The sequence below is a fragment of the Cetorhinus maximus genome, chromosome 3 (genome assembly GCF_964194155.1).
Source record: "Cetorhinus maximus chromosome 3, sCetMax3.hap1.1, whole genome shotgun sequence".
Taxonomy (NCBI): Eukaryota; Metazoa; Chordata; class Chondrichthyes; order Lamniformes; family Cetorhinidae; genus Cetorhinus; species Cetorhinus maximus.
Genome location: NC_135881.1, coordinates 169,490,901 through 169,511,286, shown reverse-complemented (window position 1 = coordinate 169,511,286; position 20,386 = coordinate 169,490,901). Strand labels below are relative to the sequence as shown.

Genomic DNA, 20,386 nt, shown 5'->3' with positions numbered 1-20,386 from the left:
GCCAGCGAAAGAGTGGGAAACCAAGAATAAAGAGAATGCCACTTGACTATTGTCTGTGACTGGTCAGTTTGTACTTTTAGCTACATTTACCCAGATCTATTCCTGGTGCTTCAATTATAAAACTCATGACTGAAAATTCCACGCTTAGAATTTGTGCCTAATAAGTCAAAGTGCATTGGATCTTTAGATAGATGGAAAATCCTGCTCAGAGCACTGATTGCCAAGCATGATTTCTCACAATATGCTCCCATTATATATCTCTCCATGCTGAGAGTAAAATTTGTAATAATCAACCCTGTAATGTACTTCATGTTTCAATGCTGATAACTGTAACATTAGGTATTGGGTAACATTAGGGGAGACAATAGCGTAGTGATATTGTCGCTGGACTAGTAATCCAGAGACCCAGGGTAATGCTCTGGGGACCTAGGAACTTGAATTAAAAAAAAACGGAATTAAAGTCTAAGGATGACCAAGAAATCTTAGTCGTTTGTTGTACACATCTGGTTCACTAATGTCCTTTAGGGAAGGAAATCATGGCACTCCATGTGACTCCAGACAGCAATGTGGTTGACTCTTAAATGGTTTAGCAAGCTACTCAGTTGTATCAGAACTGCTACAAAGTCGCAAAAAAAGGAATGTAACCATACGGACTACCTGGCATCGACAGGCACCGGAAACGACAACGGCAAACTCAGCCCTGTTGAATCTGCAAAGTCCTCGCCTTACTATCATCTGGGGGCTAGTGCCAAAATTGGGAGAGCTGTATCACAGACTAGTCAAGCAACAGCCTGACATAGTCAACCTCATAGAATCATATCTTACAGATAATGTCTCAGACACCATCTCACCATCCCTGGGTGTGTCCTGTCCCACCGGCAGCACAGAGCCGGCAGAGTGGTATGCAGTCGGGAGGGAGTTGCCCTGGGAGTCCACAACATTCATTCTGGACCCCATGAAGTCTCATGGCATCAGGTCAAATGTGGACAAGGAAACCTGCTGATTACCACGTATCGCCCTCCCTCAGCTGATGAATCAGTGCTCCTCCATGTTGAACACCACTTGGAGGATGTGCAGGGCAAGGGCGCAGAATGTACTCTGGGTGGGGGACTTCAATGTCCAAAATCAAGAGTGGCTTGGGAGCACCACTAGGTCTCAGCCAGTTCAGTCAGTAAAGGACATAGCTGCTAGACCGGGTCTGTGGCAGGTGGTGAGGGAACCAACAAGAGGGAAAAACATACTTGACCTCATCCTCACCAACCTGCCTGCCGTAGATGCATCTGTCCAAGACAGTATCGGTAGGAGTGACCACCACACAGTCATTGTGGAGATGAAGTCCCGCCTTCGCAGTGAGGATACCCTCCATCATGTTGTGTGGCATTATCACTGTGCTAAACGGGATAAATTTCAAACAGATCCATGAGGCGCTGTGGGCCATCAGCAGCAGCAGAATTGTACTCAAACACAATCTGTAAACTCATGGCCCGGCATATCCCCATCAAGCCAGGGGATTGACATTGGTTCAATGAAGAGTGCAGGAGGGCATGCCAGGAGCAGCACCAAGCATACCTAAAAATGAGGTGTCAAACCGGTGAAGCTATAACATAGGACTACTTGCGTACCAAACAGCATAAGCAGCAAGTGATAGACAGGGCTAAGCAATCCCACAACCAACAGTTCAACATTAAGCTCTGCAGTCCTACCACATCCATTCGTTAATGGTGGTGGACAATTAAACAACTCACTGGAGGGGGAGACTCCACAAATATCCCCATCCTGAATGATGGAGGAGCCCAGCACATCAGTGCAAAAGATAAGGCTGAAGCATTTGCTACAATCTGCAGCCAGAAGTGCCAAGTGGATGATCCATCTCGGCCTCCTCTGGTGGTCCCCACATCACAGATACCAGTCTTCAACCAATTCAATTCACTCCACGTGATATCAAGAAATGGCTGAAGGCACTGGATACTGCAAAGGCTATGGGCCCTGACAATATTCCAGCAATAGTACTGAAGACTTGTACTCCAGAACTTGCCACGCCCCTAGCCAAGCTGTTCCAGCACAGCTACAACACTGGCATCTACCTGGCTATGTGGAAAACTGCCCAGGTACGTCCTGTACACAAAAAATAGGACAAATCCAACCCAGCTAATTACTGCCCCATCAGTCAACTCTCGATCATCAGTAAAATAATGGAAGGGGTCATCAACAGTGCTATCAAGCAGCACTTGCTTAGCAATGGCCTGCTCACTGATGCCCAGTTTTGGTTCTGCCTCAGCTCCTGACCTCATTACAGCCTTGGTTCAAAGATGGACAAAGGAGCCGAACTCCCAAGATGTGGTGAGAATGACTGCCCTTGACATCAGGGTCGCATTTGACCGAGTGTGCCATCAAGGGGCCCGAGCAAAACTGGAGTTAATGGGAATCAGGGGAAAAATCTCCGCTGGTTGGAGTCATACCTAGAACAAAGGAAGATGATTGTGGTTGTTGGAGGTCAGTCATCTCAGCTCCAGGACATCACTGCAGGAGTTCTTCAGGGTAGTGTCCTCGGCTCAAACATCTTCAGCTGCTTCACGAATGACATTCCTTCCATCATAAGGTCAGAAGTGGAGATGTTCGCTGATGATTGCGCAATGTTCAGCACCATTCGTGACTCCTCAGATACTGAAGCAGTCCATGTCCAAATGCAGCAAGACCTGGACAATATCCAGGCTTGGGCTGACAAGTGGCAAGTAACATTCACACCACACAAATGCCAATGATCATCTCAAACAAGAAAGAATCTAACCATCACCCCTTGACGTTCAATGGTATTACCATCGCTGAATTACCCACTATTAACATCCTGGGGGTTACCAATGACTAGGAACTGAACTGGACCAGCCATATAAATACTGTGGCTACAAGGGCAGATCAGAGGCTAGGAATCCTGCAACAAGTAACTCACCTCCTGACTCCCCAAAGCCTGTCCACCATCTGCAAGGCACAAGTCAGGAGCGTGATGGAATACTCCCCACTTGCCCGGATGAGTGCAGCTCCAACAACACTCAAGAAGCTTGACACCATCCAGGACAAAGCAGCCCATTTGATTGGCACCACATCCACAAACATTCACTCCCTCCACCGCCGATGCACAGTGGCAGCAGTGTGTACCATCTACAAGATGCACTGCAGGAATTCACCAAGGCTCCTTAGACAGCACCTTCCAAACCCATGACCACTACCATCTAGAAGGACAAGGGCAGCAGATAGATGGGAATGCCACCATCTGGAAGTTCCCCTCCAAGTCACTCACCATTCTGACTTGGAAAAATATCGCCGTTTCTTCACTGTCACTAGGTCAAAACCCTGGAACTCCCTCTCTAACAGCACTGTTACACAACTTACACCACATGGACTGCAGCCATTCAAGAAGGCAGCTCACCACCACCTTCTCAAGGGCAACCAGGGATGGGCAATAAATGCTGGCCCAGCCAGCGAAGCCCACATCCCGTGAATGAATAAAAAGGGTGGAATCTTCCGTCCTCAGCGGGTGTCTCGCTCACTGCCTGTAAAAGCGGCGAGGCACCCACGCTGACTCTGGAGGAGGAAGGCCTGCTCTAACTCCTGCCCATCAGGCAGCTAATGGACAGTGGTGGGCCTCCTCTAGACTGAGCACACCGGAAGATGACTCCCCGCCAGCCAAGAGCACCTGGCCAATTAGAGGTCAGCAGCTCTTACACTTGGCAGCGCCACAGGCGACCCCCTCTGCTGGTTGTAGCAGAGGCAGGAAGAGGCCCTTAAGTGTTCTTTAAGTGGCCACTTATGGAACTCAAGTGGAGGCAGGGCGGGAAGCTCGACCATTGGCCTTCCCGCCCAGACCTTAACACCAATGGAGGCAGGAAGGCCTCAGGTATCGGTCCCAATGCAAAACCGCCAAATTGTCAGGCCCGCCCACCTCCTTCCTCGCCTCCTGTGGGGGTAGAAGATTATGGCCATTAAATTCTCGGTGAACAGGCAAATAATGAATTGCTGTGTAGTGCAGTGGTGGGATATGGGGTAGCTGGTGCTAATATTCACTAGCTTCTTGAGTGCAGAATTAGTTAGAGGCTGAGGCTGCAGTGTGCTCATTAGAATGCCTGACAAGCAGATCCTTAAACTGCTCAATTTACATTACTATGAAACCATAAGTGCCATCCAACAATTTGAGAGGATTCGAGACCACCAGGAGAAGATAGCCTGACTTCGCTTTGCACCAACATACGGGTACAGGATGGCGGTCACTCAGCAGTTCGGATGGCAAAACTGAGAGTGAGGTCAGCTTCCCTTCACATTAAATACCAAGCACCCAAACTTTACATTCAAGCAGGTTGTTTTCCTTGAATGCATTATATAAAAGCTGAAACACTCCTAAAAGCTAAGCATCAGCTTGACCAGACGGACAATCAAAATGCAGTAAGTTCTTAGCTGGCATATGTAGCAATACAATTCAGAACAACTTTTGTGGCAGCAGTTCATGTCCATGACTCATCCAGTTATAGATGAGAGAATCTCCCAACAAACATCATTAATCCTGCAGATAAATCACAATCTGGGTCTCTTAAGCCTTGGCTCTAACCCACACCAGGTTCTTTTTGGACAAGTTAAGTGAGGTCAGTCAAATGGGGGAATAAAAACGATTGGATCTTCCATATTGGGACAGCAGAAAATCTGGCAGATACCCAGCTGATGAAAATAAAATTGAATTTTGATTGTCTCTGGCTGCTCTCATTAAACAAACATCAATAAAACAGAAGGTTCAAAAGTAAAACATGGAGCACTTTTACAAAAACAGCTCCAGCTGTTCATCTGCCCAGGTCTCACAACGCTTTTAAATGTACTTTTCAAACATTTTATGACCGACTGCACCTCTTTCATCCTCTGATGACCCAATTTAAACTCACCAGCCTGAACTACTTCCACATCACAGCCCATTTTTGATGATTCTGCACCGTGTGGAGTTTCAAATCTGGCACCAACCAATAAAACGTAAAGAAAAGCTTTTTTTAAAAAAAAGATGTAATAAAGAGGCACACACAACTGCCCTTTGCCTTCAGTATTATGACAAGGGAACTGGACATTGTCTTAGTTATTGCTCTCACAATGTAGCAGGAAATATCCAAATCCTATCAGACTCCAGACTGCCTTTTCTGAATGTCTGCAAAGCCATTCCTGTGCTAATAGCAACAAACCCATTCATTTCTAACATTGTATGAGCAAAGCAAACAGTCTGGGCAGTAGGAAGAGAGCAACACACTCTCTTTCCTCATTCATTCATGCAGCATCTGACCCTTTCATACTCTTTTTGCTCCCTTAGTATGGATTACGACAAACTACCGGTAATCATTTCTTTCCTGTTTAAACAGGGCATAGTGGTGTAATGGCTGTGCTGCTGGACTAGCGATCTATAGGCATAACACTCCAACCCAGAGAATTCAAGGTCAAATCCCACGATGGCAGAGCAGAACTTGAATTCAGTCTAAATAAAATCTGGAAATAAAAAGCTGGTACTGATAAGAGTGACCACGAAGCTGTTGGATTGTTGTAAAAGGCCCAATAGTTCATAAATGCCTTTTGGGAATCAAACCTGTCATCCTTATCCAGCCTAACCTGAGTGACTCCAGTCCCACACCAATGTGGGACTCTTGACTACTCTGCGAGGTAGCCTACCAAGCCATTCAAGGGGAAACGAAAGATGGCCAATAAATGGCAGCCTTGCAAACGACACCCACATCCAGAGAGCGAACTAATAAAAAGTTCCCCAATAAGTTGAAGTTTGAATGGTTAGGATTAGACCAAATATGATCTCAAGTCATTTTGAAAAGAAAATTCCACTTGTAGAGTATTTGTCTCAATTCCAAATCTAAATCTTCAGGGAGGCACTGGTGCCAACTCCAGACTCTGTCTAAACATGAGGGGTGAAGCTGGGATATAGCACTGTACCCTTGGGTCTGCGTCCTGAGCCCCTACCTAGAAAGGCCTTGCAAAAGGTTGTACAGTACAACCTTTTAATTTCAATTACAGTTCTCTGATATATTATCTCAAAACATTTTTTTCATTTTCTCTTTTTAATTTCAGATTTCCAACATTTGCAGTTTTTCTTTGCAACTCAAAAATCTGAATGATTTGTTTTAAAATATTTTGTGACTGTGCTCAGTGTTCTGTCAATAATTACACAGTTTTTCAAATTTCAGTTTTCAAATCAGAGGTGCTTAGGTTCATTTTGCAAATCCGAAAGTAATGTCTTAGACCCTCCGAACCCTTAGTTTGAGCATGCTTCTGGCACTAGTACAATATTGCAGAACTCAACCATACAGATCAGAAAGGTACCAGATTCAGTCCCTGGTCTCTGCTGAATTAGCCGAGTTTAGTCACAACAGATGTTTCAATTAGCCTCAGTAACCCCGGCATAAGTGTACATGAATTGGTGTATAAAACGTCAGTGCTCTTATTTCTGATTGTTGTCCAGTAGCTCCTGTTGGAAAGAGTATGTAACAGCCAAATAAGGATAAAAACTACAAAGAAGTCCTATCTTCATACAGAGGACATTCTTCATCATGTTTGCGTAGCAGTGCCAGCGTACTAAAAGGGATACTTTCAGAACAGATCCAGCAACTCAAAACTGGACAGGCATGAGGTGTTGTGCCATCAGAATTGTATTCCACCATATTCTGTAACCTCATGCCCGGTTATATCCCTCATTCTATCATCAAACCAGGCAGCCAACTTTGGTTCAATGAAAATTGTATGCCAATAGTGTCAGGTGTAAATAAAAATTAAATGTCAACCTGGTGGAGCTATAGTGCAGGACTAGGTACATGGTAAACAACCGAAGCAGCATGCTATAGGTAGAGCTAAGTGATCCCACAACAGATTGGGTCAAAGCTCTACAGTCCTGTCACAACCAGTCGTGAATGTGGCAGACAAATAAAGAGCCAATGGGAGGAGGTTCCATGGACATTTCCATCCTTAATGATGATGGAGTCCAGACAAGGTTGAAGCATTCACAACAATCTTCAGCCAGAAGTGTCAAGTGTACAATCCACCCCAGCCTCTTTCCAAGATCCACACCATCACAGAAGCTAGACTTCTACCAACTTAATTCGTCCATGTAAGTTCAAGAAACAGCTGAGGGCACTGGATACATCAAAGGCTAAAGGCCTGATAACATCCTGGCTGTACTGTTGTAGACCTTTGCTCCAGAACTAGTTGTGCCACCATCCAAGTTGCTCTGGTGCAGGTACAACACTGGTAACTACCCTACAAAGTAAAAAATTGCCCAAAGCAGCAAGTACATGGGAACACCACTACCTGCAAGCTTCCCTCCAAGTCAGATAGCCAACTGACTTGGAAATATATTATGGTTCCTCCACCGTTGCTGGATCAAAATCCTGGAACTCACTCCTTAACAGCACTGTGGGTGTACTTACACTACATGGACTGCAGGGGTTCATGCTCACCACCATCTTCTCAAGGGCAGTTAGGGAGGGGCAATAAATGCTAGTCATGCCAGCAATGCTCACATCCATTAATGAATGAAAAGAAAAGCTGTCAACACCGCTTAACCTCACTTGCAAAGGGAGACTCAACTCAACTCCAGAAAAGGAGGTTGCTTGTGGACCTAACTTAAGCATGAAGTGAAAAGATCTTCAATTGTTCCTGGATGAAAGAGAGAGAGAAAGCATGCGAGAGGAAAAGAAAGAAGAAGAGAAAAGAAGACAGAGAAAAGAGAGCCGAGTTATGAAAGTCTTTGCACTTTTGAAAGTGGGATGGCTGGAGCCCACACAAAAGGCAGAATTTAATGCTGCCCTCTGTGGCAGGGGCACTTAATTGGGTGACAGAGTGGTGGGTGGGGACCCTGCTATCTTCCAGCTTCTGCCCCGATTATATTTGTGGCAAGAAGGCTCACAGGTGGTCTTCCCAGTCCACCGGCCAATTGAGGCCATTAAGTGAGTAATTAATGCCCCTTTAAAGGCCTCATTTCCAGCTGCGGTGGGGAATTTGCCATGCAGGAATCCTGAAAAGCAAACCCTGTCAGGGTTGTTTGTGGGCTTCAGTGGGGAGGGATCCCTCATTCAAAGACCAGACATCCAGTGCCAGATCAAGGGGTCCAGCATCAGGATGTTGGGACCTACTGCCACCCCCCACCAAACCCCCCGTCCTTGCTGCCAACCTGCCTACTCCAATGAACCCCACCCACGATTACCCCCACCACTCAGTTGTGGCCTGGTTGCCTCGGCAATTTTGGGCAAGGGGTGGGTGCATTACTGGCAACAGCCACCACCTCCCCAGTGGTGCAGCCAAGCAATGTGGAGATGCTGGTCTCTGATTGGCCAGCAGGCCTCAGCAGACAGAACTTCTGCCCCCGGGGTCCTTTACCTCAGAGAAAGCCCGCCGCTGCCCAGTTAAGTGCCTAACTGGCTTTGGGTGGCACCACAAAATCCTGGCTGTGGGTGGAACAAGAAATTCCCAGCTATGGTCACTGTTGAAATTTAAGGAAACACAGCAGCCGATTGGCACACTGCAGAGTCCCACATAACAATTTTTTTAAAATAATGCCGATTGGGAGGTAAATATTGGCCAGGACATTGAGGAAGCTCCCCAAGCTCCTCTCCAAAAGGTGGCCCCTCGAACACCACAGAACTCCTTCAGCACTAAAGGACCGAATATTATCAGCCCGGAGGAAGACAATTTACTTTGAAAGTAAATTTTGAAAGTTGTGTCGGGTTGGCTCCCTGACATGTTTCTGCCTCTGTGCACTTCTGTTAGAGATGGGCTAGAAGCGGCAGTGGCTGTCCTCCCGAGAGCACCGGGCATACAATGAGGCTAATTTACATGTAACTTGGAAAAGTTAAGCAGAGTGCCAGGCAATCTTGCGAATGGCACACGGGACCCCAGCAGGTGAAAGGAGACGGCTTCCCAGCATGAGGTCAGAGCATTGCTAATGTTCAGGCTGTGGAGGAACTCAGCGATAACAAACTGGCTGCTATCTGTTCATATCACAGCCTTGCCACTGAGCTCTGAAATAGTTGAGATAAATGTCTCTGACAACCAGATGCAGTGAGCTTTGCAACTGCTCCACATACCTTAATGGCAGCTGCAATGCTTCCCTGCCGATTCATCAGACCAGCCTTCAGCAGCACTCCCTCCGGAGTGGCCTGTGATATTACCTCTGAATTGGCTGCCTACAGTAATATTCTCACTGTTGGTGCACTTCTGACCCTACAGGGTCAGAGCCTGGAAATGGTCCTGATGCCTGAAAATCTTTAGTGGTGTTAAGATTCTGCCTCACGTGACCCCTCTGTTTTGTTCTCAAGACTCTGGACTGAGGATTGAGCCCATGACCTCCAGACCCAGAGGTGAGAGTGTTACCACTGAACCACAGCTGACACCTTAAATAACCAAAGCTTGGCCTCAGCTCTTCTAATCAACAAAGCTCACATAAATCCCAAATAAGATCTTTCCAAGTGATAAAACACTGAAGTTTTAGGAACTGCGGCAATGACAATAGAAACTTAATTGGATACAATATCCCAGATAAATGTAGGATATGGATGGACAACCAATGAAGTCAGATAATTCGCCACTAAGGGTTTAAGTATGAGAAGATATTGTGCAGCAGTTATGGGAAGTTTCTAATATCAATCAGATACAATACATACTATTTCGCCAAATGAAACACCCATTAGTATCTATAGTTCAGTTTTGCTTCTGGTTAACTATTTATGAAGGTATGATGTGACAATATCATATAAAAAAATAAATGGCACAGTCCTCTCAAAACACGGATTGCGGTACTGCAATCACACTCCCATCAAGTGGAGTTTCATTTAACAACTTAAATAGAGATACAAGAGTCAAGGATCAGAAAAAGTAATTAGAGCATTCGGTCCTCATCCCTCTAGCTCTCTTCCATTATTTGCATTCAACTGCATTATGCACATCTAGTGTTCCTATCTCTACTATCTTGCTTGGCAAATGAATCCAACTATTCAACATTGTCACAAATTAATGTTACAACTAATTTTACCAATGGATCAATGTGGTGCTGAAAGAAATCTACTATACTAGAACAAGGAAGTGGGATGAATACTGTGCTGACACAAAAAGCAGGTCTCTGCTCTTATCAAAAATAATCTTTTCTCTCCTGCTGCCCATAACCAAACCTGCACCAAGTCCTGCTCAACAATTGCTCCTGTCCTTGCTGACAAACATTGGCTCCCGGGGCCCCTAAGCCATCAACTGGAAACTTTAATCTTCATGCCCTTTCCACTCTATCTCAAACCTCCTCCTTCCCTACAACCCTCTCCAAACTTTCCGTCCCTCCCATTCTGGCCTTTTATGCATCCGCCTTTTCCTTCACCCAGAAACTGATAGTCATATCTTGCCCAAGGCTCTTCTTTTGACACTCCTTAAAACCCACTCTGCCCTTTACTGATATGACAGAATCATAAAATGGTTATAGCACAGGAGGCAGCCATTCAGCTCACTGAGTTCATGCCAGCAATTTTTCCCTTCAAGTACTTATCTAATTCTCTTTGAATGAACAATTGAATCTGCCTCAACCAGCCTTTCAGGCAGTGCATTCCAGATCTTAACTGCTCACTGCATAAAAATTCTTTTTTCTCGTGCTGCCTTTGACTTTTTCACCAATTACCTTAAACCGGTGTCCTCTGGCTTTCAATCCTTCAGCCAATGGAAACAGTTTCTCTTTATCTACCCTGTCTAGACCTCTCATGATTTTGAACTCAAACCTCTCTGCTTGAAGGAAAGGAATCCCAACTTCTCCAAACTAACCACATAACTAAAGTCCCTCATCCCTGAAACCATTCGAATAAATCTCTTCTGCACCCTCTCGAAGGCCTTCACATCCCTCCTAAAGTGCAGTACCCAAAATTGACCACAATACTTCAGTTGAGGCTGAATGTTTTATAAAGGTTTATCATAACCTGTCAGCTTGGTACTTAGCAAGACACCCCCCACGCCAAACATAGTTAATTGATCAAGCACCACACGCCTGAAGTGTTGGGGTGTTGCTGGCCTCTGATTGGCCAGCAGCTCACTGAGGTGGGACTTCTGTCCTTGAGGAGTAGAAGTCCTGCCTCCAGTCTATTAACGGTCAACTGACCGTTAAAATACTGCTAGGCAGCGAGTGCTCCCCTTCCCCTCCATCTCGACCTTTTAGCTGGGGGGTGGGGCAGAGAAATTCTGCACTTTGTATAATTCAGCCCATGTAAACCCAAGACATTAAAATACAAATGGTAGGCCCACAAAATTGGGCATGCACTGAGTAGAGTTCACATATAACATTTTACATTAGCAATGCTGAGGTCAAGAACTTAACCCATTGTCTCCCTCAGAAACAAAATAAAAGTCATGGCATGTTGGTCTCACTTGAGAAGGGAGAAGAGTCAGAATTAACCATGTTCATCGTAATGCAATGTGATGATGCGTTTTAATACAATTAACATCATGCCATGTGCATGAGAACAAATATTTTCACTTTTTTTTTTAAGGTGACCACTGTGTCTCAGTAAATTGCACTCTTGCCTTTCAGTCAGAAGAATTAAGTCCCATTCCAGAGATTTGAGTACACAATCTCATCTCACGCTCCAGTGCGGTACTGAGGGAGTTTTTTTCCCCAACTATCAGAGGTTCCATATTTTGGATGAGATGTTAATCTGAGACACCACCCCCGCCCGTCCCCTGCCTTCTCAGGTGAATATCAAAGATCCTACAGCAATGCCCTGGATTATGTGATCACTGGCGAAGCAACAGTGTTCACCTGTTGACCTCAAGGTAAAGTGCCAACTTTCCCAACACTATGATGGTAGTGAGAATTTCACTTGCAAGGAGGGTGGATTCCCTCATGACATGGGCCTCAAGTCAGGCTCTGCAGCATTCTCTAATGTGGGTGAGAAGAACAGGTCATACACTGCCGTGGATAGAAGCCTCACCCAGAGAATCTGTCAAAACTAAGGTGCTGCAGTATCTGTCGTAATAGATTCATACTAAAAAGTCACTGGAACAAAAGATAAACAGACTGGTGAAATAGAACGACACATGGCAGATGCAATTTAGTACAGAGAAGTGCAAAATGATACATTTTGGTAGGAAGAATGAGGAGAGATAGTACAAACAAAATTATACAATTTTAAAAGGGATCCAGAACAAAGTCCTGGGAGTATATTTACACAAATCTTTGGAGATAACAGGACAAGTTAAGACTATAGAAAAGCATTTGGGATTCTTGGCTTTATTAACAGAGACACTGAGTACAAACACAAGGAAGTTACGCTAAGGCTTTATGGAAACATTGGTTAGACCTCAGCTGGAGTATTGCGTTCAGTTCTGAGCACAACACTTTAGTAAGGATGTCAAAGCCTCAGAGAGGGTGCAGAAGAGATTAACTAGAATGGTAGCAGGTATGCAGGACTTTGGTTATGTGGAGAGAAGCTCAGTTATCCACCTTCCAACAGAGAGATTAAGAGAAGATTTGATAGACTTTTTCCAAGATCATGAAATGTTCTCTCAAGTAAACAAGGAGGTTATTGTTTTCAGTGGCAGATGGGTTGCTAACCAGAGGTCAGAGATTTATGCTGACTGGCACAAGAATTAGAGGTGACACGTGCAAGCTTTTTTAAAAAACCACAACAAGATGTGTTCTACATTGTCTAAAAGAGCAACTAGATTCAACAGTACTTTTCAAAAGAGAATTGGATAAATTTTTGATTGTAAAAGGTTTGGGAAGGGAGTGGGGGAATGGGACGAGTTTATTAGCTTCACTGAAGAGCCAGCACAGACAGAATTGTCCAAATGGCATCTTTCAGTGCTCTTCTACAATTCTAATTCTTCCTTACTAGAAACTTAGCTTTACAGTATTAGCACACAAAGCTTAATGTGTTGTATGCATTCCTTTGAACAGAGGATGTTAATGCAATTCAAAGAGATCAACACCTCTTAAAATGATAAATGTTATGCAAACATAGCAAGTCCTTATAGGTTGACATCTATAAGGAGCCAAATTTTACAGCAGCAGATTTACTAACAATCATGGAAGCAGTAAGCTTTAATTGTGAACAGCACCATTTCCTAGTGCATTGTCCTGCTGCTTATTTATTAAGGGGTTGTCCCTTTCCATTAATGCAGCTTCGATCTCTTCGCTTAACTAGCTAGCTCCTGCAGCTTCGAGAGACATGTCACTGCACAATGATTATCATCGTGATTAAAGCAAATTATCACTTGCCACAGTAATGATACATCATCAGTGAGAAAGCAAATAATCTCCACTTATCCTGTTACAGTTTATTAAGATTTTGACTGGTTAGCTGGGATAAGTATACAAACTTTCCACTAAGTCTCCAAACTTCTGGCGCTCTGAATTTCACTCCAAAGACGGACCAAAAATGAAATGTAACCTGTAGCTTAATTTTTGGGTCCTTCAATTCTTGCTGAAGCTGTAAACAGAATTCCAAATCTGTACCACAGGTTTCTTACCCACATCATGTGGTTAATCAGATTCCTGCCAAAGCTCTAGCTCGTCTTTCCATCATGCTGTGCATGCATTATCACATCACAGAAAACAACATAAAACTAGGCCATGATACTTCAAGAGTTAAGAAGAGACCTTTCAGCGATGTTCATAAAGGGTTTAACAGCCGAGATAACCATGGTGCCACACAGCATAAACAACCCAAGCTATTGTACAACAGAATAGAAGGACCTTGCTCAAATGCACAGCTCCCCATGGGATGTGCTGTGAGGTGGAATGGGAGAATGCCAAATAAATGTCAAGCTTCATCAGGCAAAAGAAAGGGCAGCTCTTACAAATGTTCTAGGATCTGGTGAATAATGTGGGGAAATCCGGTAAAGGGAAAAAGTACACAAACCAATGGTAACCAGTGGCAACCCATTAAATGAGACCCCATTTTACTGCTGCTAAAGTGAGGCGTGGACAATAAATTTAGAACTCTAAAGCCCCGTTTATCCCCATTTTGCTTTTGACCCCGAAATTTAAAAAAAATACCCATCCTACCACTCTGGGCGACACAGCAGTTTTGTATTAGCCAGGCAGGATTACATATAGTGACATTAAACTGTACAGGAGGATCTGTCAGTATGCATCGAAGTAAACATGTATGAATTACACAGCAACACTATGTACCAGGTCACTTGTAAAAGAACAAATTAAAAAACTTGCATTCATATAATGTCTTTCATGAATGACCTTAGGATGTCACTAAGTGTGATACAGCCAATGAAGTATTTTTATAATGTAGGACAAGACAGTTGTACACTTCAGTACTGCATCCCTGCTGTGTAGGTTTTAGTCTCCTTCCCAGAAATGTAAGGATCTATCAAGTATAAAGACTATCTTGGACACCACAAAATAATAAACGCAACTTTCCCTTATCACAGTGATCAAGGAAAATGTTACAAGATGTTTCTAGAAGCATGGACAGTATTATGCTCTGACACATGAACTTTCAACCAATAACACAACTGAAATGGCACCATCCTGTATCCAAACTCAGCTGCCCAAGACAGATCTATTCAATGCCATATGATCCAAAAGTCATTTGTTGCTGCTCATCATATGCTTTAGCAGGTGCCAAAAAAGTGCAGGGTCAAGCAGATAGAATTCAGAAGGTCAAAGCCAGCAGTCACTTTGCTGTTTAGGAGTTGGAAGTTCACTCATTTAAAAAAAAACACGTAGGTGAAAAAAGGAACAAATGTTTCAGTTAAAATTTCCAAGTGTTACATTAACTATAGAAATAACAATTCAGTGCTTAATATGATTTAGGTGTCAGCTGTGGCTCAATTTTAGAGCTCTTGCCTCAGAGTCAGAAGGATGTAGGTTCAAATTGTACTCCAGAGACTTAAGGGCATAACCTAGAGTCTAGATTGACAGTCCAATGTACTATTGAAGGAGTACTGCTGTCTTTTGGGTGAGATGTTAAATCGAGGCCGTATCTATCCTCTCAGGTGGCCATAAATTTACAACAGCCAATAAAGTATTTTCTTAATATAGAACAAGACAGCAGTATATTTTACGACATAATCATTGCTGTGTGTAGGTTTTAATCTCCCTTCCAGGGGTGTAAAGCATTGTTTAAAACAGAGCAGGGGTTGTTCCCCATTGCCCTGGTCAATATTTATTCAACAGCACAAAAACAGATTGCTTGGTCGTTGCTGTTTGTCAGGTGTTGCTGTATGAAAATTGGCTGTTTCTCTAATGTTTGTACTGTCTGCAATGTTTCCAACATTACAGCAGTGATTTCAAAAATACCTCATCGGCTATAAAACACTTTGGTACGTCGTGAGGTTATGAAAGGTGCTATATAAAGGCATTTTCCTTTTCTGGATACCCAGGAAGAGATGACAGCCAAACGGAAAGCTTCAGATGTCGTCAATTTCAAAACTTCTAGCGAAACCTACTTCCTACTTACTTCCCCCAATGGCTAGACTTTTCAGCAATCAGTTATTGTACAGAATTCTCATTGTTACATAGAAGTGTTCAACATACTTAAGTGCACATGCTGCTCGGTTTTTAGCTAACAAGGCTCATTTCTCCCTTTACCTGCAAAAGGTTTTGGACCTTCATATTACACGTACAGTTACTCACCTCCAAAGGCTGCTGGCGTTTACAGGCCATCACGAGGAAATCTCTCTGGGCTTCAAAAGCTGCACTAAACATCTTTGCCTGTTTAGAAAAAAACAAAAGCATATTTCAAACAAAGGAAATAATGAAGCATAAAACCAGATTGCAATGGAAAGGAAAACAATAAGATCGGATTCTTTGAGCCATTAACATAAACCAATGCAAATGCTCCACCATTTCATTTCAGAATTATAAAACAAATTCATTGTGCATCTGTCCCTCGCACATTAATCTTGACGAGACACAGATGGGCATAAACATACCAGACACCATATACTGCAGTGAGATTAAAGAAACCTGCACAAACAGCTGGGAATGTGAAAGCTCATCTTCCCTACTTAAAGCTATCAGCACCAATACTCTGAAATAATAAGCAACTTTCACACAAGTTCAAGGCTGCAATCATTTGCCTTTAATCAGTGAGTTAGTGTTCGACTTTGAGAAACTGCACTGCGACTCTGGTTGCACAACAGCAGTTGGCAGGGCTGGAACACAGACTTGCGAACTAGTGTAAACGTGTGCAATATTCATACCTTCCAGTGTGGTTGCCCTGTCAAGAGTTCCAAACAAGCCATACCTGTATGCTTCCTACTTAAGGTGTGAAGGATTATGTAACTAAAATTGTAATGATTATGAACTTTTATACCCTCTTGAAAAGGTAGAGTGAAAACAGGAAGGTCCGGATCCAGCAACCCTTTAGAAACTGTTATTTGTGCTAGGGATGAGAGAATACAGTGACCAATTTGGCAATTTAGCATTGTTATCCAATAGAAATTGTGGATTAATCATGGCATCACAGTAGAAAACATCTTACACAGAATACAGGTAAAAGTGCTGCCTGTGTATATTTACTTAAACTTCTACCACCATTCAATATGAAACTTTGCAGACTGTCTCTTGCATTCAAGTTTGGAATTCTGACATGAATTTATCAGACACACCACCACTCAGAGCAGCTTCTAGGTTTATGTCCAGCAGCTGTAAGTGGTACTTCGACTTCATCAGAGTGATTGTTGAGAATGTTGGCTTGCAACCAAATGCGCTAGATCCATCTCCGTTCCTCCTTCAGACTTGCCCTTCACAACTCCCGCCAGGTCTTGCCCCTCTTCCTCTCAATGCAATGCTTCTGGTGTTTCCATGACATCTGCATTTCGCGCCATTTTAGCAGGTATTCAACAAGCAGTAACCAAGAAAGCAACACAGCCACAACCATTCTAAAGATCCTTCCCACATCCTGCATTTCATCTTACCATTTTACCAACAAATAATCACATCTGCTGCAGATTTTCATTTTTCCAGCAATGACCTACATCCTGAGCAAAGCACCCGTGCCCAATCCTAGAGGTCAGCTGCCTCCTGTTCTATTAGCTGGCATAGATACTGCATGGTGGAGATAGAAATCCTGCGTTATGTACCAATCTCCCTCTCGGTCTAAAAGTCAGTCTGTGTTAGAAGTGATGTACACAGTATTTGCAAAAATATAACTAAAAGGGGAAAGGTGGGTGGAAAGCGAAGCACTCAATTTGTATATGTGTGTGAAAACATAAGTGTAGACCAGATCTTTGTGATCAACCTTTAGCCAGAGATTTCCAAGAGCTTTCTCTCTTATCCTTTAAAGTAGTAAAGTTCTTTCAGTTGACAAGAGGCCACGCCCTTGCAGCAGCAGCCACATATAACTGTCACTCACTAACTATTTGAATATTTTCCAACTCAACTTTGGGGAAAAAAAGGTACTTGCTGATTTAAAAGATCTAGAGAGATGGGACTTATCCACAAAAGTTTCGGTGCAACTTTTCCCTAGGAGATAGAAGGCAGGAAATGTACAGTCGTGCTACAAATGCAAATATTTCTGAAATGCTCAATTAAAGTTGTGTCACTGCAGTGCATTACACCTTGCTTTGAGCTGTTCTGTAGGTTCAGAACAACGTTTCTTGGAAGTATACTGGCAGTTCAAATTTAAAAAGCATTAAACACTACTTCCAATTTTGTTTTAGTAAATGAATTGCGTGTCTTGCAGAGATTGAATTTTTGGTTTCTGCTATGCACTTTGGAATTGATGAAATTATATACTTTTTTTTAAATTGACATAGGTTAATTTTATAAATGCATTTCTATAAAATTTATAAAATTGCAAAAATGAAGGCAGCCAAACATGAGACAAAGTTGTAACACAAAATTACTATGCAATGTCCAAAAATACAATGAACACAGGAAAAAATAATTTATAAGATGTTTACACTTGTTCCCCTTATGGAGCGATGATAGGAAAGTAGAGTTAAGGCCACAATCAGATCAGCCACAATCTTGCTGAATGATGGAGTAGGCTCGAGGGGCTGAACATCCTACTCCTGTTCCTATGTCTTAAGCTTTTATGTAAGAAACTATATTGTGAAAATAGATGACCTATTTCAATATACATCTTTCGCCCCTCTAGGTGCACAACATAGCTATATAGGTTTTAGAGGTGGGGTGGTGTTGCTGCTGTTCTACGGGTTAGTGACAATTAGTTCTAATGAGTTAGGAATATAGGAACAGAAGTAGACCATTCATCCCGTCGAGACTATTCTGCCATTCAATTAGACCATGGCCAATTTGCACTTCAACTCCATTTACCCACCTTTGCTTCATATCCCTCTAACTCATACCTAACAAAAATCTATCAATCTCAGTTTTGAAATTTTCTATTGACCTAATTTCCACAGCTTTTTTTGGGAAAACAAAGTCCCAGATTTCCACTACGTTTAGTGTGAAGTACTACCTTGAATGCCCAGCTCTAATTTTAAGGTTATTATTCCTTATTCTGGACTCCCCATCAAAAGAAATATTTTCTCTTCATCCACCCTATCAAATTTTTTAATCATCTTGAATATCTCTTTTAGTTACCCATTAATCTATATACATGAGGAAATACAAGTCTAGCCTACGCCAGATTTAATTGCATAATTTAATCCTTTAAGATCCGATATAATTCTAGTGGATCTGCGTTGCAACCTCTCCGAGGCAAACAAATCCTTCCTGAGGTGCGGTGCTCAAAATTGAATGTTGTACTCCAGGTGTAGTCTAACCAGAACATAACTTCCACCCCTTTGTATTCCAGCTTTATTGAGATAAAGGTGTTAGGAACTAGAGATAGTTTAGTAAGATATATTTGTACGTGTGTGTTTGGAATGAAGTATGTTTAAATTTGATTTGTGTTTCTGTATTGGTGTGTTAAGAAAGGGGGAACTTGAGTTTTGGTTTCACTTTAAAAGATGCCTGCATTCTAATGAGGTTTTATGCCTCTTGAAGGGAGGTTAAAACAAACACAAGGTAGAAAAAACTGTGCTGTTGCCCAGCAACAGGAATCCAGAGAGAGGGACCCACAGAGATGAGAAAAATAGAAGAAGTAGTTTCAATTTAGTTGAAAGGAGTTGTCAGGAGAAGCAGCATAGGAGAGCAACAGATAGTAAGTCCCAAACTAAAATTGAAGCCAGGAGAGGCTGGACACGGAAGGGGGAACTGCAGAGAGAGCAAATTTCCCAAAAGAACTAGAAAGTCCCAAAGCCAGAGAGGGAGTAGAAAGGAGAAAAGTCCCAAGAAGACCTTCTGGTCAAAGGAAGAACAGGAGTCTGGAAAAGGTCTTGTTCAGTGGAATTGAAAGTAAGGAGCAGAGAGAAAGGTTTCAAGCTTGAAGAGAGAAAGCTACAAGATACAGACTTAAAGCAAAATAGGCTTGCAAGAAGCCAGAAAATCCAAGGAGACAGCTGAAGGTCTGTAACTCTTTACTTTGGGCATATGAAGCAGTGGTGTTCTGTTGGCACAGCAGAGTAATTGAGAGTACGTGTAAGGCAAAACTTGAATGCATGTGCTGATCTGGGGGAGGAACATCGGAAAGATAGTTCAAAACCCTGGAGGTGGACTCTTATGGAAGGCGTCCAAGAGAAAATGTAGTTTGGGAGAAGATTCCAAAGCGATCCCATGGCCCCTCATGTGCTCCATGCCAACCTGTGTCTCTATGCCCATCCCCCAAGCCCCCTTACCTCCTCCATGCTAACCTATGCCCCTCTACCCAACCCTCATGGCCCCTCATACCCGAATTGCTAACCCTTACCCCCAATCATCCCCATGGCACTTTATAGCCCCTATGCTAACTTACTGCCAACTTAGTGCAAACTCATGCCAACCCATGCCCCCATCCACCACTCTTTTCCCTTACACCATCTATGCAAACTCACCAAGTATTCACCATGGGCAGACCTCAGGAGCCATGGTGAGATGAAATAAAATGAAGCTCTAAGTGTCTATTGCAGACCTTACTATATTAAAACCACACTTATTGATAACATTTAAATCTTTTCAAGTAATCCCTTATAAAAACAACCATTTCCTTCAAGTACTTAATCCCTTATGAAAACAAACATTTGTATTCATAGCCCCATATCAAGGGCAGCCAATTTCTTTCTCCACTTGGGGCTGCCAATCAAACTATGAACTTACATGCACCCCCCCCCCCCCCCCAACTGTGATAATGATAGGCTCTAGAAGCAGTCAGGCAGCACTGATCCTTATGTCAACAACAGTGAAATAGCAAGCACCTTTGTTTTTCAACTACAGGCTAGATGTTCCTTATTCAAAAATGTAAAGGGCTTGGGGAACTTATCCACTGTTTATGCACATTCATCTCTGTTTTCAACAATCCCAAAGGGATCCCTGACCTTTCCCAAAGGA

At 43.1% G+C, this 20,386-nt stretch overlaps 1 protein-coding gene across 2 annotated transcripts in view; it reads right to left on the bottom strand.

Annotated features, from left to right (window-relative positions):
- The window catches only part of cap2 (cyclase associated actin cytoskeleton regulatory protein 2), a 245,818-nt gene that overhangs the window by 125,378 nt on the left and 100,054 nt on the right, over positions 1–20,386 (bottom strand). For both annotated transcript variants that reach the window (XM_078539281.1, XM_078539280.1), the window contains exon 4: positions 15,644–15,721. In XM_078539281.1, the coding sequence (XP_078395407.1) occupies positions 15,644–15,721 (78 nt within the window). The remainder of the gene's footprint in view (positions 1–15,643; positions 15,722–20,386) is intronic.